Source organism: Durio zibethinus, chromosome 22 (assembly GCF_047325235.1).
Source record: "Durio zibethinus cultivar Kanyao isolate XHJ-2024 chromosome 22, ASM4732523v1, whole genome shotgun sequence".
NCBI classification, from domain to species: domain Eukaryota; kingdom Viridiplantae; phylum Streptophyta; class Magnoliopsida; order Malvales; family Malvaceae; genus Durio; species Durio zibethinus.
In genome coordinates this window covers 21,870,885-21,895,256 of record NC_143183.1, presented here as the reverse complement: position 1 = coordinate 21,895,256, position 24,372 = coordinate 21,870,885, and the positions used below count along the sequence as shown (strand labels likewise).

At 31.0% G+C, this 24,372-nt stretch overlaps 5 protein-coding genes and 2 non-coding genes across 8 annotated transcripts; 4 read left to right on the top strand and 3 right to left on the bottom strand.

Moving 5' to 3' along the window:
* Positions 1 to 978: 978 nt before the first annotated feature.
* LOC111307513 (large ribosomal subunit protein eL29z) lies at positions 979 to 1,712 on the bottom strand. The gene is made up of 3 exons (XM_022905532.2): positions 1,575 to 1,712; positions 1,360 to 1,463; positions 979 to 1,266 (listed from the first exon to the last, which is right to left on the bottom strand). Exons 2-3 carry the CDS (start codon positions 1,459 to 1,461, stop codon positions 1,183 to 1,185), a joined length of 186 nt encoding a protein of 61 aa, XP_022761267.1. The 5' UTR covers positions 1,462 to 1,463; positions 1,575 to 1,712; the 3' UTR covers positions 979 to 1,182.
* Positions 1,713 to 3,339: 1,627 nt separating this feature from the next.
* On the top strand, positions 3,340 to 5,597 carry LOC111306913 (small COPII coat GTPase SAR1A-like). The gene is made up of 3 exons (XM_022904918.2): positions 3,340 to 3,623; positions 3,735 to 3,866; positions 4,990 to 5,597. Exons 1-3 carry the CDS (start codon positions 3,495 to 3,497, stop codon positions 5,308 to 5,310), a joined length of 582 nt encoding a protein of 193 aa, XP_022760653.1. The 5' UTR covers positions 3,340 to 3,494; the 3' UTR covers positions 5,311 to 5,597.
* LOC149512713 (small nucleolar RNA snoR83) lies at positions 4,416 to 4,543 on the top strand. The gene has a single exon (XR_016332263.1). It is a non-coding gene; the product is annotated as a small nucleolar RNA snoR83 (small nucleolar RNA).
* Positions 5,598 to 6,252: 655 nt separating the features above from the next.
* LOC111306912 (small COPII coat GTPase SAR1A-like) lies at positions 6,253 to 8,272 on the top strand. Its single transcript, XM_022904917.2, has 3 exons — positions 6,253 to 6,500; positions 6,797 to 6,928; positions 7,751 to 8,272. Exons 1-3 carry the CDS (start codon positions 6,372 to 6,374, stop codon positions 8,069 to 8,071), a joined length of 582 nt encoding a protein of 193 aa, XP_022760652.1. The 5' UTR covers positions 6,253 to 6,371; the 3' UTR covers positions 8,072 to 8,272.
* A 764-nt stretch (positions 8,273 to 9,036) lies between these two features.
* Positions 9,037 to 15,989, bottom strand: LOC111306911 (calmodulin-binding transcription activator). Of its 2 annotated transcripts, XM_022904915.2 has the most exons (14): positions 15,911 to 15,989; positions 15,691 to 15,785; positions 15,124 to 15,249; positions 14,555 to 14,670; positions 13,926 to 14,014; positions 13,710 to 13,755; positions 13,471 to 13,588; positions 13,173 to 13,292; positions 13,036 to 13,094; positions 12,107 to 12,502; positions 11,225 to 11,922; positions 10,256 to 10,802; positions 9,552 to 9,860; positions 9,037 to 9,471 (listed from the first exon to the last, which is right to left on the bottom strand). In XM_022904915.2, exons 2-14 carry the CDS (start codon positions 15,752 to 15,754, stop codon positions 9,415 to 9,417), a joined length of 2,745 nt encoding a protein of 914 aa, XP_022760650.2. In that variant the 5' UTR covers positions 15,755 to 15,785; positions 15,911 to 15,989; the 3' UTR covers positions 9,037 to 9,414. The 2 variants fall into 2 exon arrangements, with proteins under 2 accessions (XP_022760650.2, XP_022760651.2); XM_022904916.2 differs by lacking the exon at positions 15,124 to 15,249.
* Positions 15,990 to 22,308: 6,319 nt separating this feature from the next.
* Positions 22,309 to 24,081, top strand: CTL2 (chitinase-like protein). The gene is made up of 3 exons (XM_022905531.2): positions 22,309 to 22,744; positions 23,151 to 23,310; positions 23,438 to 24,081. The coding sequence occupies exons 1-3, from the start codon at positions 22,372 to 22,374 to the stop codon at positions 23,850 to 23,852; spliced, it is 948 nt and encodes a 315-aa protein (XP_022761266.1). The 5' UTR covers positions 22,309 to 22,371; the 3' UTR covers positions 23,853 to 24,081.
* TRNAV-AAC (transfer RNA valine (anticodon AAC)) lies at positions 22,837 to 22,910 on the bottom strand. Its single transcript has one exon. It is a non-coding gene; the product is annotated as a tRNA-Val (tRNA).
* Positions 24,082 to 24,372: the final 291 nt, after the last annotated feature.

The following is a 24,372-nucleotide window of genomic DNA, read 5'->3' as shown; positions in this document are numbered from 1 at the left end:
CTAAGGCTGACAGTCCAATTCATACCCATCAAGTCCCGACCTGAGTTGCAAGATCAGTTTTTCTTTTAAATCAAATTTCTCATTGAGTCAGATTAAATTTTATATAAACCCGTCCTGATATATATTATTTATTTAATTTTATATTTATATATATATATTCATATTTTTTTATTTATTTAATTTTATATTTATATTTAAATAATAATATTTATATTAAAAATTAATATTTTATTAATTTCGAATTGACTGTGATTCTAAACATATACCTCAAGTCAGATTTGAATATAAAAAATTATATTTTAATATCAAGTCAAGTTCAAATATTAAGCTTATAAAGTTTGATAGCGTTTGGAGCAAAAAAAAAAAGCCCGGATCGCCCGACCCGTTGCCATCTCAAAACCATGACCAACCCCTACCCAAATTCTCCTCCAAGGAGTTGCCTGAATCAGAAGAAAACTCTGGTCTCAGGCCATAGAACACGGTCAGAACTCAGAACAAGCACCGAAACACAAGACTGCAAGGCAAAACCGTAACAAAACCCAAATTCTGCCCAAGGAAGAATCATAAGAAAACTCTTGCATTCAAGAATATCATAAACAAATGAGATTCACAATTCTAACAAATGGTGCTAAACTACAAGTTCTGACCACTCTCAAGAGAAATTGTATAATCCATGACCATTCTTAGAAGGGACTGTCTCCCACCAGCCTTAATAGCAACTGTTGTGATTCATGGCATAAGCCAAACTCGGAAAAGCCGGTACTAAGCCAGTAATCAACAACAATTCAATGCTTCATTTCTGGATTTTCTACTGTATCATGATGCTAAACAAGAAATAACAGAAAGCATCCAACAGCAAATCCCTCCAATTTAGAAATCAAAATCATAAAATCCATCCAATGCTAACAAATAACGCAACATTTCCAATCCAAATCATTTAATTAATGCTTAAGCATAACAATAAAAAGGAGAAGCAAAAAAACTCAAAACATGTTCTTGATATTAATAAGCTCACAGTCACAGCTTCAAATCTTTTCTAACAAAGATAATCAGCAATCCCAAAATAAACAATGCAAGTAATCAAGCTGAGTAGACAGTAAATAAACACAAAATTCCATCGTTAAAAATTTAAAATAGCCCCAATTAGAAACCCTAATCAAGGCTAGAATTAGAAACCCCAATTTACTCTTCTTCAGTGGCAGACTCTCCACTCTTCTTGTTGTGCTTCCTTGCATACCTCTGGTTCCTCAAGAACTTTGGATCCATCTACATACATATCCACAAGAAAAAAAAATCAATTTTTTTATTAAAAAAAGATTAAAAAATAAAAATTTACTCAAAATTCGATTAAAAAAATACCCCTTTGGTGGAAGTGTGGCGGTGCCTCTTCGGTTTCTTGATGCCATTCTTGTGAGCCTTGTAAGATTGGTTGTGAGCTGTGTGGTTCTTTGACTTTGCCATCTCTGCTCAGCAGAAAAATCAAACCAAAAAAAAAAAAAAAAACTTGTTTGTTTGATTTTGTAAAGAAATGACTGCTTTTTTCACAGAAAGATTGATCGAGTTTAGAAGCTAACCTTAGGTCAACGAGAAGCCCCGGCTCTGACTAGGGTGTTTGGACGGAGGAGCAACAAAAGAAAGAAAAACTTGGGCTTTATATTTGGGGAAAGCTCGAAACCCTAATTCTTAATGTTTGATGACCAAAACACCCCAACGTTTTATATGGGTTGAGATTTGGGCTGTTTGGGGAAGTCAGCTCATATTCATTTTCTAAATATAAATAAGGCTGTAAATTAACTAGATATGAACGAATGAATGTTTTTGTTTATTTATTTATTTTTAAAAATATTTATGTTTAATTTATATTCATTAAAAAAATTATTTTTAATGAATAGTCGTTTGCTTAAATAATAAACTATTATTACTCAGTTCATATTTATTTAATTAAATTAAATGAGTTTATTTATGAACATTAAACGAATATGTTCATGAACATATATAAATGAACACATTTATAAATAATAAATAAATTATAATCAAACAAATTTAAATAAACAAACTTTAAACTAACATAAATGAACTCAAACAAATATAAACAACCTTTATATTATGATTAAAGCAAATGATAAAAATATAATTTTATTAGTATTACTATTAACATATAGCAATCGAACAATAAACGAATCAATTTTAAACGAATGAGTTTTAAACAAATTCGTTTGTGAACATAAATAAATAAACATATAACTATTTATGCTCGATTCATTTAATAAACAAATGTATAAATAATATTCAATATCATTTATTAAGCTTAATAAACAAACAAAAATTAAATGTGTTCATGAACAATTTGTCAAAAAATTTGTTCGCTTAAACCCCTAAATATAATAACTTAAAAGAGAAAATAAAATTTTCTTTTTTTTTGGAAAATAAAAATTTTATTGAACGTAAAATATAAAAAAATTTTAAATTTAAATTCAAATTTTAACTTAATAATTTATATAATAATTTTTTAAAATTTTTTTAATAAATTTAAAATTTATATCTCAATATTACAATTTATTCTTTCATACTTAAATTACAATTTTTTTATAAAAAAAATACAAAACATAAAACTTGAAATTCAACCTAACTTTTCCAACAATTGCTTAAAATCCTTATTAAGTTTTTGATCAAATCTAAGTAGGGTCTTGGCTCTTAAATCTTGGTTTTGAGTAGTCAATTTTGTTCTTAGGCTTAATATTTTTTTAATTATAAAAAAACCTATTTCACTTTTTACATATTATTACATGTGAAAAACTTTTGAACCATAAATAAGACATATTCTTTTTTGATTTTACAAAATCTATCTCCACCCCTCAAATATAAAATATTTCAATCATTTAATTAATTTAACCCTTATTTATGATTTGAAATTTGATTCTTTTACTCATAAAAAATAATAAAAAAATATTAATATTTAACACATTATAAAAATAATTTAATAATTTAAAATAAGATACGATAATATAATATAAAAATAATATAAATAAAAAATATAAGTATATGATTTAAAAATTTAATAAAAATTATAAATAAATTTATAAAAATAAAAAATATATTTCATATTTTCAAGTGAAAATGAATCATGATACAATTCTTTATTTAATTTAAACCTTATTTATGAGTTGAAATTTGATTCTTTTTACTCATAAAAGATAGTAAAAAAAAAATCTACTGATATTTAGCACAGGTAAAAAATCCATAGCGATATTAATCAATACAAAATAAAAATATTAAAAAAAAGAAGAAAACAGGCAAAACCACTAACATTAGAGCTGTAATGGTAAGTTATGTAACTCAACCTAACTTTTCACATTCATTTCAATTCAAGCTTGGGTATAACAGATCCCAAATGTTGGATCTGCCATTTTAATCAAGGGAAAAACAGATCTGGTCTTGCCTTCTTCTGTTCCTCTAGATTCATTCTCAAGTCCCATACTAGTACTAAACAAACCATGTTTTTATTGGATTGGTTTTATGGGGTTTTTGCATCTTTGGGTTTATGGCAAAAAGAGGCAAAGATTTTGTTTTTAGGACTTGACAATGCTGGCAAAACCACCCTTCTTCACATGTTGAAAGATGAGGTAAAATTTCTTCAAAGATTTCCACTTTTTGTTCTGTATTTTTAGTTTCATTTCCATGTTTTTGTTTCTGGGTTTTTGGACAGATTGATGATTGGAAATTGTATTTTGTAGAGATTGGTTCAACATCAACCTACTCAGCACCCTACATCTGAGGAACTGAGTATAGGAAAAATCAAGTTCAAAGCTTTTGATTTGGGTGGTCACCAGATCGCTCGCCGTGTCTGGAAAGATTACTATGCTAAGGTTTTTTTCCTTGATTACCTTTACTTTGTTAACCATTCATGATAATGGTGTTCAATTTTATGAGATCTTCTCCATGATTTATATATTTTTATGGGATTGAATCTGTTCATTGATGCCTAATGGTGGCTAATGGTAGCTGTAAATGTCAGTATCTCTAGTTTGTATTCATTCTTGTTCAATGCAAATGCATGCCATTAGATGTTTTGCATTAGTTATCAAACATGTGTAATATCTTCTCTAAACTGATATTTTGTCTGTTAATTGTATTTGACTGGTATGAACAATGCTTTCGCTTCAAAGCTCATCAATGACAGATTTAGATTTGCTTCTTTTCTTTTTCTCACTTTTTGCTCATCCTTGAGTTGTGGTGGATATGTGGAGTACTCTCTATTACTTTTTATTGCAGAAATTTTGGTGTCAATGCCTGCAATTGATAGAGTTGTTTTCGTGTTACCAAGCAAAACTTTGTTTTCTTATCTACTTTTGTCTGCTTGAATCTTTATCCAAGTAATTTACTCAGATATATTTGGTGCTAATTCTGCCTGCATGATCCCAGATGAACCTTCCCTGTGTTTATCTGATTCACGGTAGGCAGATATCAACAATGGAAGTATCGCTGATAGCACCTTTTCTTTTATTTACTGGGAGGTGTTCTACTAGTAGCTTTCCATGCATCAATCTCAGCTTACCAAAGTAGTTTAGAAGAAGATTCGTCTTAAAAACATACTCCTTAATAGTGAGTGTTGATGAAATTTATTATGGAGTTGGACATGGCAATTTCAAGATTTCATGTTTTCATATTGTAGTCTGGCTTTTCTCTCCGTTCAAAAACAAATTCATTATCAGCTTAGCAGAAACTATTTTGCATTAACATGCATTACCTTGGATGTGAGTTTTCCGAAGGAAAGAAACGATACTTGGTTTTACTCATTTGTTTTTTTTATCGTTCTCCAATTTGAAGTTAGTTATTGGACCTAGTACTTCATAAATCCTAATAATAATGTCACGACCGAGCTTCTGATCATTTTTTTTTTTTTGCAAGCTCCTTATATATGGCTTCATTTCTTAATACTGATTTTGGACTCCTGACAATGGTGCAAACTCTTTATTATCTGGTGAGCAGGTTGATGCAGTGGTTTACTTGGTGGATGCCTATGACAAGGAGAGGTTTGCAGAGTCAAAGAGGGAGTTAGATGCCCTCCTTTCAGATGAAGCGCTAGCCAATGTTCCGTTCCTCATTCTCGGCAACAAGATCGATATTCCCTATGCAGCGTCAGAAGATGAGCTCCGTTATCATCTTGGGCTGACAAATTTCACAACGGGCAAGGGTAAGGTGACTCTTACAGACTCCAACGTTCGACCCCTTGAGGTTTTCATGTGCAGCATTGTCCGCAAAATGGGATATGGTGACGGCTTCAAGTGGCTCTCTCAATATATCAAGTAGAGAACCGAAGGATTTAGGAAAATTCCTTTTGTCATGTTTCTGATTGGTACTTACTTCAAACTCACTTCTCTAGATCTTTTGATTAGTTACACAACACAAATTGGTATCTTGAACAAGTTTGCGTGAAATTTTTGTTGTCATATGTTCTGATTCTTGTTGGTTGTTATTGTCATTTGTCTGGAAGAATCTGAATAAATTTTGTCAATTTGTGTCATCTTGATGTAACCCAAACTTTGATACATGACAATAAAGAGAAGCAATCAGCCCATATGATTCTTTCCTTGATGCTTTCTGCTTGCAGTTGCCACCATTATAGTCTCTGTACTTTGCACCAGCTATAGCTTTAGTTTTGAACTTTCATATGTGAGTGCCCAGCCATATTTCTGTCTTAAAGCTTGGATGGTTAAGCTATATATATATATGCTTGGGAGTAAATTTGACAATTTGGATATTCGTTTTTTTTTTTTTTAATATATATAAAATATAAAAATTATTGCATTATAATTCATGTTAACATATCAAATAAAAATATATTTTTTTATTTTTATTACGTGTAATATATGAATTTTACTAAAATTTTGAGGAACGGGATAAGTTGTACAATTGGAATCGTGAAAGCATGATCACCGTCCGATCCGATAAAGATCTTTTCCATCCGATACCACACAGCCGTATCAGATATTTTCCTTCCTCATGCCACGTAACAAGTTATCATGAAACCATCATCACCGTTACCAGCGGTTTCTAAAATCAACGGCCACAGTACCCTTATGACGCGTACCAACCAATCAACGTCCTCCACCGGCGCAAACTTTTTAAGTAACCGGTAATTCTCAATCACTTCTCTGTTTCCCTCTTTCCTTACCACCGTCCACGTCAGCACCGTCACCGGCCAAACCAGTCCCTCGTTGCCAGCTCATTACTTTATAAAATCCAAAATCCCGGAAAATCTTTCCAAAACCACCAAAGCCAAGCTTAGAAAAAACATCTTTTTGCTCGGATTTTTTTTTTCTTTCATCAATTTTCTTTCTGTCCAAACAGAATTCAGGAAAGTAAAGAAAATGTTTCTTATAGACTGGTTTTATGGGATTCTAGCTTCTCTTGGATTGTATCAAAAGGAAGCAAAGATCTTGTTTTTGGGGCTTGATAATGCTGGGAAAACAACTCTGCTTTACATGCTCAAAGATGAGGTATTTTACTTATTTTTAATAATTTTTGGCAATAATCAGATATAAAAAGTACCCTTTTTTAGCTATTGCTTAGAGCAGTCTTATTGCTTTTCTTCTATGTGTGAAGCCTCAACCATACAATTCTGCTTGGTTGCTGAGAAGCTTAAGGAAAATATCAAAGTAACCTGTTTTTTTTTTTTTACCCCTTAGCTGTAAAAATAAGGAAGTTTTAGCTTAGAGTAAAAAATGTTGTTTATGAATTTTGGTTCAATTGAAAGAGTTTTGGTGTATGACATTTGGAAGTTTGAAAAATGCAGAGACTTGTTCAGCATCAGCCAACACAGTACCCAACATCGGAGGAACTAAGCATAGGGAAGATCAAATTCAAGGCCTTTGATTTGGGTGGCCATCAGATTGCTCGTAGAGTCTGGAAGGACTATTACGCCAAGGTATTCGTGTTTATATGCATACATCTTTTAGGCTCTTCTTGGTTTTTGGTGTTATTTGAAGTCATGTGTTAGTGAACTATTATCATTATGTCACTAGGAACATGTTGTTAATGGATGATTGATGGTGGAAAGATAGCAAATTTCGAATAATTCCGATGTGACATGGATCCGGATAATGAGTATTTGTGATGTTGTTTATGTTGTAATTGTATGGACAGTCAGTTTTATTAACTTTTAGATAGCTTTGATCTTGATTTTTGAATGTTGTGAATAGCATTTAAGGATTTTCTTTTAACTGGTGTGGATAAATTGGTAAGGTTTTATATGTGGTTGCATCATTTTGGTTTGATTCTTTTAGGCTCAGCTTCATTGGTGTTTTCAGTGCTTTTAGTCCTTTTTTCCCCCCTTGAGGAAACCGTTTAGGCCTTCTTAGCCTGGTTTACCATTCCAAATGGACCTTCATTAGTGTTCTATAACCACTTTTGAATGGATTAACTATAGTTGATTTATGATGTGATTTTTCTTTGTAGAGGATTGTGGCAATTACTCTTAGGAATCCCTACTCTGATATTCATGCTTTATTATCGCTTAGCATGGTTTAGTTTTCAGTCTTTCTTGGTACATTATTACACTGTTATGTCTATTCACTGTTCGATTGAGATCATTGATATCTTTATCTTCCATGTGAGTAATTTTCAATTATGGGAACTTTTGCCTAGATTCTTGATGTGTTTTTTAATATTTAATGATGATTGCTTGATTCTTCAATTTGGTTATTTTTGCTTTCTGCTGATGTGAAAGATATGCCATATCAATTGGTAGGTTGATGCAGTGGTTTACCTGGTTGATGCTTATGACAAGGAGAGATTTGCAGAGTCGAAAAAGGAGCTCGATGCCCTTCTTTCTGATGAGTCACTAGCAAATGTCCCATTCCTAATTCTGGGGAACAAGATCGACCTACCATACGCTGCCTCAGAGGATGAATTACGTTATCACATGGGCTTGACTAACTTTACCACAGGCAAGGGGAACGTTAATTTGGATGGCACGAATGTCCGCCCACTCGAAGTTTTCATGTGCAGCATTGTGCGTAAGATGGGATATGGGGATGGCTTCAGGTGGCTCTCTCAGTACATTAAGTAGGCAAACCAAGAAAAATGACCTATCTACTTGGCTAGCAATTTTCCTGCAAGTACTACTGAGTGAGAGCTTGTGAATTATGATGGATTGGGGAGGTGGGGAGGGGATGCAATCAGGCCACTATGTAAATTGAAATATGTGTAGTCTTTGTTCAGAAGTTGTTTTTAATCAAATATTAGTTTGGAAACCCTGTTTATTTTGGTATCTTCTTGTAGAGATAGGTTGGTAAGTTACCTTGGTTGCTAGTTTGGTGAGCAATTACTCCACAGATTTTGGACTTACCCTCACAGATGCTATTGTTTGTTTGTAGCGGTTAACGTTTGGTTTTGGGCTGAATCCTGAAACCTCAAGCCACACTAGTCATAAGGCCCAACGTCGATATGCTTATAGTATCTAAAGGGTAGACCTGTTCATAATCATATGATCCATCAAACCCATGGGCCTGCCTTATTCCGGCCCTAACCCACGAGTTTTATGGGTCAGGTGGCTAACCAAACGTTCGGGATTTGAATCGAATAATAGAATTGTTCATGGATTAGATGACCTATCAAACTTGTGGGCCTAGCCCAACTTATCTAACACAGGGGCTTGAATCAAGCCGGAGTCGTTTCAGTCCTAACTTTTGATAAGATTTTTAAAGTTGAGGTTTCCCCCGACCCAACTAGGAATGTTATTTTGTTGAAAGTTCAATTAACGGGTTCTTGCAGGCATTGATTAAGAGCTATTTAAATACCATTTAAAGAAAAAAAAATTTGTATCTAATCTATTATTTTCACTCAATCAAAAAGCAAATAATGTATTAATTAAATATTTTTTTCTTAAACCCCTAACCAATGCTACTAAACACCGGTTACCATTCCCGTTTTATAAATAATAAAAAATTATTTAATCTTAATATTTTTAATAAACAGGCTCCGTTTTTTTTATTTTTGGAATTTTTTAGATATATATATTGCTTGATTTTCTAATTTAAAAAGGCCCATATCAAAGGCACATTAAACTTGTTCATTAGCAAAGAACAGCCAGCCCTGCACCAAGAAGAATGCTAACATCAAGGTATAAACATCCTCCAGACATGAGAAATCTAGTACCCTAATCTACAGCTAAATGATAATGCAATGCATACATACAACAAGAGGGACATTGGCTTATATCTTGTATCCAAGTTTCACCTAGGTCTTAACACTCAAAACCCAAAACGACAAGACTAAGGATCCGCAATAACTTACCACCCCTTTAAAATCTGAAAAAATTTAAAAGAGGACCAGAAGAAATCAGTTGCATTTACAAATATACAGCTCCCTAGGGTTACTCACTCTTATACCTAGGTGTGATCATTCTAATCTTCAATATCTTCCAGTATCCATATTCGAAGGAGGGTCGAGAAGGCTTTCATATTCCAACTGCAAAAAACAAAATTTTGTTGGTAAATTGATCTACAAAATACAGACAACTTATTTCAAATTTCAGAGAGTTCACCTACCGCTGCTACATCACGAGCCAACTTCATTCTCCGGTATTCCTGCTGTGCTTTCTTTGAGCGGAACATAGTCTGAACACGTACAACAGCTTTCTCAACACGTTCTTCAGCTTGTTTTCGGCTGGTTCTGTAGAAGTCCTCTTCTGCGTCACTTTCCTGACTTTGCGCTGGAACTGCTTCTACTATTTTAACTTTTAGCCCTCGTAAACCTTTTCTCTTTAATCGCCATCGCAGAATTGCTTTCTCAACCACACCAACTGACCAGAGAATCTTACGGTACTGCTTCCTTACTAGGAGGCCTCGGAAAGCTGCCTGTATTAGATTTTCATGCAATGTCAATTGTCAAAGAATCTTTTCTGTTCTAAGCAATCCTCACTTCCTCAGACAGAAAGAACCAGAGAAAATAATCTGTACTCTAGCATAATATTTTGAACTGAGTGTAGTCATACGAATGCTGTGTATGAAAAATCAGGCATCCAGATGAAAGACGAATTTTCATTCAAAAAGAAGGGATTCAAAAATGAATTTTTAACTTGCCAATGTGGGGTACTTTGAAATTTGTCAGAATCAGTTCAATCGGACCAATTAAAAAAAGAAATCATGACTGTTTACAGTCACCAAAAATTAAAAATTGGATTTTGATATAATATAGAATACAATACACACACAAACACTAAATCAGTAAGAAGAAAAGGGTCAGAATTTACTTGGATTTTGATAGCCTGGCGGCGCATATTAAGAAAATCTTTACGCATTTTCCAAGTACGAAACCTATATTGGATATGGGCAGCAGCAGCCATCTTTTTTTTAGTCTCATAGTTGCGAAAGGCATGTTGAATCTTCAGAGCTGCAACTATACTTCGTGCTTCATCCTCTGTATTGGATGACTCAACTGCTTTGGTTCGTACTTTTAAGGAGTGCTCCCTGAATGCAGTCTGTATGCGTGCAGCCGCATCAGCAGCTGTCCTATAAGCTGCTAAAGTTTGCTTCAAATATAGTTCATCTTCGTTAAGGTTAATGAGGCTCGTTGCCTCTGTTTTACTGGTTTGCAGAAAGCCACTAGTATTTCCAGCTACAGCCATATCATTGAAGTGTGCTACTAGAGCCTCTTCTGAAAGATAAGCAGCTAGCCCATCATAACCCTTCAAAGATGCAAGATCAGCAGCAGTGCAACCACCTGGATTTTGGGTTGTGGGGTCTGTCACCAAATTCGGCTTTGCCCCTGCAGATAAAAGAACAGCAACCATTTTTTCCCTGCAGTGGAAGGCTTTTGGAATCAAATAAACAATTCAAAGCTGCTTGAAAATTGACAGTTACATTAAAAAACCAAGTAGAAATTCTGAATAAGAGCATATCTCGGCAAATAAATTACAGACAGAAATAAGATAATGTGGCATCAAAACTATTACTATATTCAAATCTTTCAAATTTCATCACACTCACAAAAAAGGAACAAAGAAACACATGATCCACTAAGATGAGAACTTAAAAATCCTTGACAGAGAAGCAATAGACAGCCTCACTGCCATGGCTTAGTGTGATAACATACTTAAAAGGTTCCAGTTAAAAAAAAAAAAATCAACTCAAAAAAATGAAGCAAGCTTTACAAATTATACGGTAAATTTAAAATTTTAAATATAGTAAAAACAAATATTAGCAATCGCAAAAACACATACCGCCCATAATACGCTGCCCAATGAAGAGCCGTCCATCCATGTTTATCACGAAAATCCAGTGACAAGCTAGACCATGAAAATAGATAAATAGCCCAAGTATAACCAAGAATGGCACACAAATGAAGCACTCCTTGACCTTGAGCATCATATTCAGTTGTTTTACAGCCTTCAATTATTCTTTCCAACAGCCAGTCCTTTAGCCTGTTCTTTAAAGCAATTTCAAATAAACTATCTTTTGCTTGTGTAAGTGAAGCTCGGTTTTGTTCAATTGACTTAATCAAATATGTCCAGCTATTGGATATGTTAGTAGTCTTTTGAGCAAATGTCTTAGCCTCCTTCAGGGAATTTGCTGACACTTTACCTGATAGAATGTTAAGGCTCTTGGAAGTAGAGAAGAGCAAATAAGCGAGCCTGATCTGCAATTGGAACTCCTCCCACCTAGACTCATCTTCTGGAGGAACTATCAGGTCATGCACTAAAGGCGCACGATACTCAAAACCAAGAACTTGGCTGATGGGTTTATGTCCATCACGACTCATATACAGATTTACTAGTCCTGGGGAATGTTGTGATAAAAAACATCGGTAAACCCCAACCTGAATAATTTCTGCAGGGTTACTTACGTCACCACACACACAAAACAAATTGGACTTAGCAAGATGTTGGTAAGCTCGATGAAAGACTCCAGTGACTAAAATCTGCAAATTAATAGATAAACAAAGGTCAAAACACATTTAACACAACCAAAATTCATGAGTGTTGTTTAAATGAATAGTTTTCTAGCATCAAATCCATGAAAAGATTAATCATTACAGCAGCAGCAGCAATGGCTAACAGCCCAAAGAGAGAAAGAGAGAGAGAGAGAACTATTTCAGAAAAAACCTTTGTCTTTTCAGTACAATAAGCCCATGCAGGTGAGACTTCAGTTATGCTAAATATTTGCTCTGGAGAGGTGGAGTCTTGACCAGATGAAATTGATGATTCTAGCAAAGGATCACCCACTGAACCTGGGGATTCAGTCACAATATAGTCCAACCACCTTCCAAAACTGTCCTGACTTTGTAAACCATCATTCAACAAAAAGTCCAACGATTCACCAGGCCCTATGGGACTAGAGTCCTTCCTCTGCACATTAGAATTTCCTTGGCCGCCTGATACCAGATGACAAACACCTTCTGGGGTGTTGAGATAAGCATTACCACTCTGAGCAACTGGCTCAACTAAATTACCAAGCAATGAAAATTCTGTTGATAAATTATAGGCTGAGATAGGGGCACCCTGCAAAAGTGAAGCAACTTGAGTGGTTATCATTTATCAAGCACTAACAGAGTAACAAAAAAAGAAAAAGGAGAATATTCAAATGATCTTCACAATAAAGAGAAATGATGGCTTAAATGTCAAACTAAAAAGAAGATAAACAAACAAAAATAAGGGATGAATATGAAGACACTCAAGCAGATGCTTCCACACATGCAAAACTTATATCTGCAAGTAAGAAAGTAGATATATGTCTAGAGAAGTGTAGCATAAATCATAAATGTTAAGGAGATCTAAAAATTAGTTCACAAGTCTATCTGTTCACTTTCCAGCTTCTGCACAACATGCATGATATTTTTTGGGTATTACAGGCATGCAGAGAAATTATTTACTATGATAAGACGAGAAACAATAAACCCTATTTGCCTACATAGACAATCCAAACAATTTGCCATGTATGCCAAAAAAAGAAGACAAACAAAAATAAACGAAAAAAAAAAAGATCTTTTCTTAAAGAGGGACATAGAAATATAAGAACTTAAGAGCTATCTTACATAATTTGGGAAGCCATTTACTGTTATTTGGTTCTGTTGGTCAAAGCAAGAATTCTTGTCTGCCATCACATCAAAATAGGTTAATAATTCGGTGATTAAACTAGTGGTACTGCTTAAACTAGAAAATAGTCCGTTACCTCTTTTAGATACAGTTGAGCCATTACTATCATTTGTCACCAGAAGTTCATCCCATTCAAGCGTATTAATCTCATGAAGTGTCATTTCGTGATTTCTGGCCTTAACACTATCACTGGGTTCTGTTCACTTTCCAGAACAATACTCAATGAGAACATGACGTATTATGTATAGCAAAAAACATGATAACAAAGTCATGCTGTTAGTGAGGTTTTTTCTTTGTCAAATAACAAATTCCCATATTTATTTACATAATTTAATTTCTAGAAAATTCAATATCACCTAAAGGTCCTCTCTCACCTTCATAAAATGCATTACCAGTTCCAGAATCAAACTCTTCTGTAGGAAGCAAAGAAGTAGACTGATCAGTTATTGAACTAGAATTTGAATTCCCAGGTGTGGCTGGAGAACCCTGCAACTGTAACAAAAATCAACAAAGGTCAGGCACTAACAGATTATGAGGCATAAAGAAACATAAAGACAGCTATTCTTTGGAGAAAGTGCCCCCAAGTTTTCAGTTTTTAGTATTTTACACCAACCTCCTGTGTTTCGCGATAGTGAACAAGAACTATGTGTTCCAGAGTCCTGAAGCAAAAGAAAAATAATAGAAGATCAGGCTAATCATGATCAGACATTAACACACACTGCAACTTGAGATAGAGAGAGAAAGAGAGAGAGTTTCCTGATTTTTATTTCAAATCAAATAATGTGGAGACTACATAGGTGAGGTTAACTTATATATGTAAATTACATACTTATCCAGCAGCCAGTAACACCTGCGAACAAAGGTTGGGTTATCTTGTCCATGTGCATAATATACATGAATCCTTTCTTCATTACCAACCTGAAACATTAAATAAAATGAAATTTCAACAAATTATGCTTTCTCAAAATAATTACATTTAGGCCATTAAAAGAACAAATAACATACATTCCCAAGTCAGGGGAGATAAAATGGAAGTAACTTCAATACATTTAAGGGGAGGAGATTAAATTGAAGTTTAAAAAGAAAAGGAAGAAGCAAACACATAGATGCAGCAACCAGAAGGTTCTATACAAGTGAAACTTAACACTTAGAACAGTTTAACACATAGGATAATCTTAATGCACAAAGAGAAAACAGCATATATAATGCATTGTACAAAAATAGTGGAATCTTACAATCTTTGCCACAACATGTCAGGCATATCTACAAACATAAGATACAAACAAGTGATGGAAGTAAAAATAGGACAGTTACAGAAGCCAATAATTTGAGTCTCAATATACCAGAAAAAAGCCACTATTCACTTAGCAGGTTGTGCCATTTATAAGACCTTATAAAGCAAGCAGCATCAATAACAAGTTGTGCCATTTATAAGACTATAAAACAATAAAATCTCACTTTTAAGTGTTCATGAGCTTCTTTAACAGTCTTCCCATCCTTTTTCTTTTTCCAGTTATGGCCATCTTTTCGGAAGTTTCTGAGCATCTTTCGGTCAAACAATACAATGGCACCACCTACAACATAAACAATAAAATAAGTCATTCTAGAAGTTACACAAGATCGCATACTGATCATTTGAAAGTAAAGTTATAATTTCCTAATGCCATAAGTAATGCAACTTGGCATTCTCTTGCAAGATGGTGACCTTTGGCAATCCGAATGGAAATATTGCATCCAATTGCACAAATAAGCTTCCATTTGTTGAAACTTTTTATTTGCTATGTGCCTTTTTGCAACCAAAAAAAAAAAAAATAGAAAACAGAGCCTAAATTTTAAATCAAACAGCAAGTTTATTATTAATTTTTCTTATGAACTTACAGAACTTAAAGTGGGGTACAGCTTAGGCATTTACATCTTTTAAGCAGACTTTTCAGTGACTAAAAGTGGAATAGATTCTTGCTTTATGAAAATCCAGGAAAACATAAATATGAGGTGAAAAAATGGAACTAATTATTTTCGGTAGTTACTTTTGGGCAAGTTCACTGGCTTCACATTGATGGTGAAATAATTGTGGTTGTAAAGCATAGCATGAATTTCATTTGGACGTAGCCATCTTGACTTGGCTTCTTCCATCATATTTTGAACATCCAAATCTGTCCATCAAACAGAAAATTTTAAAAAAATATAGAAACTAAAATCAGCAAAAGAGAGATATACACTTAACTATGATACGAAGCATGATATTAACAAATAATTAGAACAAAATTAACACTCCATGAAGCTTAAACTAACTTCACTTAATAGTTTATGCAATATTTTCTTTAAAAAAATCAACTACTTCTCTAGCTTTCAAAGAGCTAAAAACCCCTAATAAACTTCAATTCTTCAATATTTTGAGCCAAAATTAAAACCAAAAATTAAGAAATTACTTCCAAAAAGCTAACAAGTAATAACTCCCTGAAATTGACGAGTGATCAAATCAATCAAGTTTAGCACCTCAAGTTCTAACACAGAACAATTCTTCGACTGAGAAATGAAAATTAATAAAACAAATTGTATAAGATAAAGAGAGGATCAATTCCTCCGTACGGTACCTTCCAATGTATGGAATCCATGAATCTCGGTGCCGACGAGTCGGCCGGAACCGCCACCGTCCATCGCCGAAATCGGTCTCCGAGTTTAAGCAACTCTCCACACCAAAAAAAAAACGAAGTTAATTCCATAAAATTAAACGTATAAAAACGAAATGATTACTAAAAGAAATTATAATTAAAACGGTCATGAAATTAAAAACTGCTTAGCCTTAATCCTGACCTTGTTTCGAAGCGAAGGTTGGCTTTCAAGCTTGGAAAATGGAAGTCTAAAGCAAAAGTTGAGGAAAATTAAGAGAGCTGAGGAGGGTAAGAGCTGATTATAAAAATATTATAAAAAGAAGGAATAACTTTTGTTATTTTATTATTTGCTGTGTAGAAATATTTACTCCTTAAAAAAGAAAATAAAAATGAAGGAGTTTCAATTCTGTGGATGACGGTCTATGGTTGCTTTTGGATCGTACGCCTTTTATTTCAACGTTGGGCCATCCTGAAAAACTTTTTTTATATGATGTGAACGAACAGAATTTTTGATAAATTATTTACAAATATGTTTTATTTTTATTTATTTATATTTATATATTAAAATTAATAAATAATATTAAATAATATTTTTATATTTAATTATTAAACGAATTAAATATAAATAAAAATTTATTTAATTCATTAATATTCATGAATAAATTTATTTAAAATTTACTTATTTATTATTTATTAATTATTTATTTATAATAATATTAATAAAATATTTTTTTATTTTTTATTTCGATCTTATTTGAATATTCATTTATATTTGTTTAAATTTTATTTTGTCATATTTTATTTATTATTTATGAATATATTTATTTATACATATATATTTGTAAACTTATTTATTTAATATTTATAAATAAATTTATTTAATTTAATTGAACTTAACATAAATTAAATATAAAAATTTTATTATTTAAATGAATCGAACTTAAATAAATAGAATAATTTTTTTATTGCACGAGTACGAAGCCTGAACGCTTTTAAAAATAAATGAATGAATTACAAATAACCTTTCTATTGAGAATGTACTTGATTGTCTGTGGGCGAATAAGCATCAAATTTTCTCCATCCAAATATTTTGTTATTTTTTCATTTTTTTAATTCATATTATTAAATAATATTTTTTATGCCTATTAATGTAGGGATTTGGATTCATAACCTTATGTATTATTTTTGTGACATAAATTTTTAGTAAAATTAAGTTAATAAGTTCAATCTAATATTACTTGATAAATTCTAACTCGATTTGACTAAATCATTAAAATATTCAAATTGAATTCAATTATCATCAAATAAAAATCAAAATTAACTTTTTGAGTTAAAGTTTTGAATAATTGCCTTTTGTGTATATGTATATCTATGTATAATATATAAACGTTTGAAAATTTTAATTAAATTTTTATTAAATTTAAGTTGACGATTTTAAAATATTTAAAACTAAGGTTAGAGTAAAATGTACCAATGATCTATCATCTTTATACAATACGAGAAATATTTATCGCTCTTCATTGCAGGATTAAAAAATGTTATTTAATTATTTTTAATTTTTAAAAATATTTATTTTTTTTCTCATAATTAAATTTCTCAAAAAAAATTATTTCAATAAAATGAAATTTAAGGTAGAATATGAAATAAGTACTTAAACATTTTATTTAAAGAATTTTCCACCATTTGAGTAATATTTTAAAATATTTTCTTATTTGAAAATTTCATCAAAAATCAATAGTTCATGATTTTAAAAATTTTAAATCTAAATTTTATTTTATTATTTTTATAAATTTCTCACTTTATTATTGTTTAAAAATAAATATCAATTATTATTTATTAAAATTTTATCTAAAATGTTCATCATTTGAGTCAAATTTATAAAAAAAAATTTTGCCTTGAAATCTTTTAGAAAATCAATCATTTGTGATTTCTAATAATTTTATTTTTAGAATAATTTTCATTTGTTTTAAAAATATCAAATTGAAAAAAAAAATCTCACCTGAAAATTTTTTGGAAAATTTCATTTATTTTCAAAATTTTATTACATTGTTATTAAAATTTTAAAAATATTATTTATTTTAACTAATCAAAATCTACCCTAATTTATAATTTAAATAATAAAATAAAACAAACGAATAAACCAAAATAATAAAAAACAAACAACAAAAAAAACCTTACAAATGAATCCATTTGTTCAATTCCTTTGTAAAAAAAAAAACATTTAAAAAAAAAAACCTGGAACAAAAGGGGAAAAAAAGAAGAAAGGACAATACTATTTGTTTGCTCGTTTTCTTTTTTTTGCTTTTTAGCCATGCAACGACAAGACCCACCTACCAAAGGCGAATTTGAGTATTTGACAGGCCCAGTCTTTAATATTACACAGGAAAAAGAAGTACCACTATGACTATCACCTCCTTCTCACGTTCCTTTTCCACAGACTCCCCTTTTCCACAGACTCTGTTCCTAGTTCCCACCTCCCACATCATTCATTTCCCCTCTCCTCAAAATTTACGAAAATTTTCTAAAACCCTTCAAAATTTACGTGTACCCTTTCCTCTGTCGTTTAACCCTAAATGGAATCTCTCTTTTACTCTTCTTTCGTTTTCGTCTGCCATCCCTTCATTGCTGAGGACCCAAAAAAAAAAAAAAAATTTGTTCTTCATCCCCTTCTCTTTCCACTCCGACCTTCATCGCACGCTGATATTACCGCACGAAGTTCATTTATTTACCCATGGATTCATTGTAACATTTATATTATGAAGGAGTAAAAAAGTTATTTTGTAATGTTAAAGCTGTCAACTTGTAGGAATAAAAATGTCATTTTATTATGCTAGACAGTTGTCGCCTTTTAAAGCTTTTCGGGTTACTTTTAGTAAACAAAAATTGGATGAATTTAAAGTATTTTTAAAAATATGAACTAAAATTTGAATTTTTTTCATAAAAAAATTTAAGTTTTAAATTTCGTTAATAAAAAAATATATTACACAAAAATCATTAGTGTATGTGTAATTTACTTCGTATGTTTATTAAATTCAAACTTCTGACTTGATAGCAAACGAGGGAATCTAGGTATTTGTTTTGGAAAAAAGATGAATGCATTTTGTTTATTTTGCATCCTAGCATATATCACATGGCTATTATACTTGAAATTAAATTTGAATTTATTTTAGATCATATTTGGTATAAATAAATTTAATAATTTAAAATATGACATGATAATACGATATGAATATGATATAAAAATAAAATATGAAATTTATATAATTTAAAATTATAATAATAATTATATATAGATTTAATAAAATAAAAAATTTATATTTTATATTTCGTGTCGATACGAATTATGACACGTAATTTTCGTATAAAATATAATATAAATATATAAATTTTAATATTTTATACAATACAAATATACGAATCATCAAATCTAAATATAAATTTATAATGATTTGAGAAAGTGCAAGCAAACGAGCATGAGACATGAGATTAAAGTAGGGCATAGTTAAATTAGACCCATAATTAAACTAATCTATCAATATCTTTTTTTGGGCTATTGGATAATATATAGTACGAAAAAATGAAAGTATTGCAATGCTTTAAGAGATTAAATTAAGACTCTTTCACTTGAGAAGAAAAATTAAGACTCTTTTTATTATCAAAACCAACTTTGAAATAAAAAAGCTCTCATTATTTGCTTTTATTTTAGTAAATTTTCATTAAGCTTGTTTAAGTTCAACCAGTACATATCATATTGGATAGCAGCCTTTAAATATTTTTTTCACTCTCCCCATTCGGGGTTTTTTTAAGGAAAAAAATAAATCTATCAAATATTAAGAGAATTTTTAAGTTTAGGTAATACTTGAAATTTAATTAAATAATTTAAAATACAATACGATAATATAATATAAATAAAAAATATGAAGATATTATGATTTAAATTTTAAAATAAAAGCATAAATATATTTAATAAAATTAATAATTATATTTTATATCTTCAAATCAATATTAATTATAATATTTAATTTTCATATAAAATATAATATAATTATAATATTTTATATGATACGATGATATAATTTATTAAATTTATCTAAAAATTTATAAACATAAAATAATTTTGTTGTGGGTTGATTTAGAGATACGTGAATAGTATTTTTCATCTAAACTTGCACGGCCACTAGGCCATAGACCGACACCGGTGGGCATTAGGCGGCTGGCTCTAGGAAAAGCACGAGTCATGAAACATGCACATTAGTATGCACGGCTTTCGCTTTCATCCTCCGAACGGCCGAAGTCTTTTTCGAACCATTTAAATCTTGGATTGGACCACGTTTTAATTGGCATAGAAATTAAAATAGCCAAAGAAAAAATAAATAAGGATTCTTGATGGAAACGGATTCTCAGTTCTGATGGAATAAGCCGACCAGTCAGTCAAGTCCTTTCATTGGTTCTTGCTTCTTTCTCATTTCAGCTTAATCAATTTTTTTGTTTTTTTTCTTTTTCAGTACTTAATCATATTTCACGCTTTGTAGCATTAGGACAAAAAGATATTCTATCTATCTTAAAATATTTATCATATATTAATTTTTATGAAATTTAAAAAATAAATTTTAATTTTAATATATTTAATATTAAAATTTAATTTTTTTTATAAATTTAAAGTTTTATGAATTTTAATATCAAAAAGTAGAAAAAATTTTAAGATATAATTTTAAAATATAAAACAATAAAAATTTTAAATATTAAAAAAATATAATTTTGAGATATCTTAAAAAATAAAAATGAACAAAAGAAAACGAAATAAATAGAGTATTATACAAATTAAAGTTTAAATTTATTAAAATTTATTTTTTAAAAGTAATTACATAAATCAGTTAAAATAAATTATAAATTTATCAATATTCTTTAATCGTTAATTAATTGAATTATGTTTGTTATTTAAACTTGAATGACAAAGGTAAGATCAAATTTAAATAAAAATTTGAACCTTAATATCTCTTTTGCAAACATATTATCTGATTTTTAATGTTGATTTTTTAAAATTTAATCACGATTATCTGATTTTTAACGTTGGTTTTAAACTTAATCTGGGTTCGTGAGTCGTGACTTTTGCTTTCATATTGGTTTGACGTGCATGTGTATGGCAAACAAAAGATCAACCCAAATAAGCCTTAAAGTAAGCAATGTCGGCAGCTGTCACGTTCAAAGGTCACCGTTTGCCCCTGCCTGCAATGCAAAGAAAACTAGTTTGGCGGACATTTTGGTCCATTTTGTTTGAGTCTTTTAATGTTTGGTCCGGCATTTAACTATTGCATTTGATGTTTTTGTTATTTGTCTTTTGTTTTTAATTTATTTTTATTATAAAAATAAAAAATAAAAGCACCAATTAAATTTTAATTGGATCAGATGCTTTTGCCTTGCAAAAGATATAGATGTGATATTAACAATGTTTTTTGAATAAAAAATAATTTATTAATTATTGAGTTAAATATTTAAGTCCAAATTAAAAATCTCTTTTTTTTTTAATATTTAAAACTGTTATCTTGATACATAAGGAATCAAGTGAGTTTGACATGATGCAGAGAATAAAAAATTAATAATAATTGTCATCTTAATTTTAGATTTGACACGATTATTTTCGTTATTATTGTCTTACCCTGTATCATTCTTGTACTTTTCCCTATTCGTTAGCCATTTTCTTTGAAAATTTTTAGCCAGCTTTTCTAAACCTTTTTCAAATTACTTCATTTTGCCACAGAAAACCAGTTCAAGGTTTGCATCGATACTATTCATTCGATGAGTTCAATTATTTTCAAGTTGAATTATTTAAAATTAAATTAACTAATTAAATTATTTTATTTTTATTAATCGAATTAAATTTTTTTAATTTTAAAAATTAATTAATCAAAATTAATTATTTCAGTTTGATTAATTTTTTTAGTTAATTAAATAATATATTATATTATATTTTAAATTCTTATTTTCTCATACATGAAACAAATTAATTAATAAAATCATTTAATAAAAATATTTAAATATCAAAATATTAAGTTAAAAACTCTAATAACTTGAAATAAAATGAAAAAATTTATATATTTTTAGTTTTATACATAGATTTTATAATTTTTTTGTTAAAATTTTAGTTAATTCAATTTTTGAACCAAATTAACCAAAAACTGAAATTTTTTTAAAATTAATTTTAATAATCAATCAATTAACCGAATTAAATCTGTTTAATTAATTAATTCGATTAAAATTTAATTATGAACATCCTTAGTTTGTACAAATTTTTTTCCACGATAGTAGAACTTGGCCCAAAAACTAATATTTCAGTACAATATTCCATCCCAGCCCAGCTGTTTGAGGTCCAAGCCAGTCCATGCATTCAGGAAACAGTAAATATTTCTTCAAGCTTTCCCTTGCTTGCACTTTAAGAAGCATAAAATGCAAGCAAAATCAGACATTAGTAGCCATCATTCATCAACCATGAAAATTCTCCCTCTCCTAATGAGTTAGAAATTCACTTTCTATTCCTTTCACTCCAATAAAACATCCCCAAGGGCCAAGACTTCCCCATTTTTTTTTTATAAATCACAGTGTTTGTTTCTCCGATCCATCAACCAAACCAAGAAAAAAAGTGTTCTCTCAATCACCAAATCAACAATGGAGGCTAAATGGCTGGTTCTTTTGACAATGGCAATAATGCTTGCACTGGCAAACGGTCAGGAGTCAGTAAAGCCATTGGTGAAGATTGTTAAGGGCAAGAAATTGTGTGACAAAGGGTGGGAATGTAAAGGGTGGTCACAGTATTGTTGCAACAAAACCATTTCTGATTACTTCCAAACTTACCAATTTGAGAACCTTTTCGCAAAACGTAACACACCTGTGGCTCATGCAGTTGGGTTCTGGGATTACCATTCTTTCATTACTGCTGCTGCTCAGTATCAACCTCATGGTTTTGGTACCACAGGTGGAAAGCTGCAGAGTATGAAGGAAGTTGCTGCTTTTCTTGGACATGTTGGCAGCAAAACTTCATGTGAGTACACAAAGCTTGTTTCTGCATTTTTCTGCTTCTGTTTCTCTTTAGTCTCCGTTGAAAATCACGAACCTGTCAGAAAAAAGAAATAATGGCGTCGCCCAGACTCGAACTGGAGACCTTCAGTGTGTTAGACTGACGTGATAACCAACTACACCACGACACCTTTGGTTTTCAGCTGGTGTGTTGGCTTATTTTTTCCATTAATGTTCTAGGCTTAATTAATGATCAAGATTCAAGAGAGAATTGGTTAGAATCTCAATACCTGACAAGTGACAACATAGATTCAATATTTTATTAGTGGTCATCTGTTCTTTTTATCAAATCAATCTGGAACTGAGAGTACATGTTACATTTGTGCTGTATATTCTAAGTGAATAATGGCACTGGTTTTAATAATTTTCAGGTGGTTATGGAGTGGCTACCGGAGGACCATTGGCCTGGGGTTTATGCTACAACAAGGAAATGAGCCCTAGCAAGTTGTATTGTGATGATTACTACAAATACAACTATCCTTGCACTCCAGGAGTTTCATACCATGGCCGTGGTGCCTTACCTATCTACTGGTATGTGGGCTAGAACCTAGAATTCTTGAGAATGAGTTGCTTTTCTATCTGCAATAATCCGTTCTTCGAATATAATCTATTTCAATCAGATCAAGTCTCAAATATTTGCTTTTTTTTTTTTTCACAGGAACTACAACTATGGAGAAACTGGGGAGGCTTTGAAGGTGGACTTGTTGAACCACCCAGAATACATAGAAAACAATGCAACCTTGGCATTCCAGGCTGCAATCTGGAGGTGGATGACCCCAGTGAAGAAGCACCAGCCATCAGCCCACGATGTTTTCGTTGGTAACTGGAAACCAACCAAGAACGACACATTGGCCAAGAGGGTTCCAGGGTTTGGCAGCACCATGAATGTTCTGTATGGAGATCAAGTTTGTGGCCAGGGTGATAGCGAGTCCATGAACAACATCATCTCCCATTATCTGCATTACCTTGACCTGATGGGTGTTGGCAGAGAGGAAGCAGGACCCCATGATGTGCTCACCTGTGAAGAACAGGAACCTTTCAGCGTATCTCCTTCCTCTGTAACATCATCCTGATCATCATCAGCTTAATTTGGTTGATATGGTGATTGAATTCTTAGCTTGATCTCCATCAGCAATGGAATTGGGCAACTATAATATTGTTTTGGAAACATAAACTTGATATGATTACTGCAAGATGCCCAATTATTTGAAAATTCGGTCTTTGTGTGAATCCCACGTTTGAGATTCGTTTTTAATTTGAATCATATATCATATCTCATATATAATATTATATTATAATATACATTGAAATCTAATAAGATTTACTTACATAGACGCTAAGGTGAATAGCATTTTTTTTCTACATATAGAAAAATCTCTAAAATTTCCCTTTATAATGATATGTAAAATATTTCTTAATTTTAAACTATTTATCAAAAAATATATTTTTAAATATTATTTAATTATCCAAAATTTTTAAATTTAACTGGAAGACCCATTCAATTATTTGTAAATTGCTAACAACATAATCTAATTTAAATATATTATTTTTAAAAAATATATTTTCAAATAATCTAAATATATATCTTTTTCA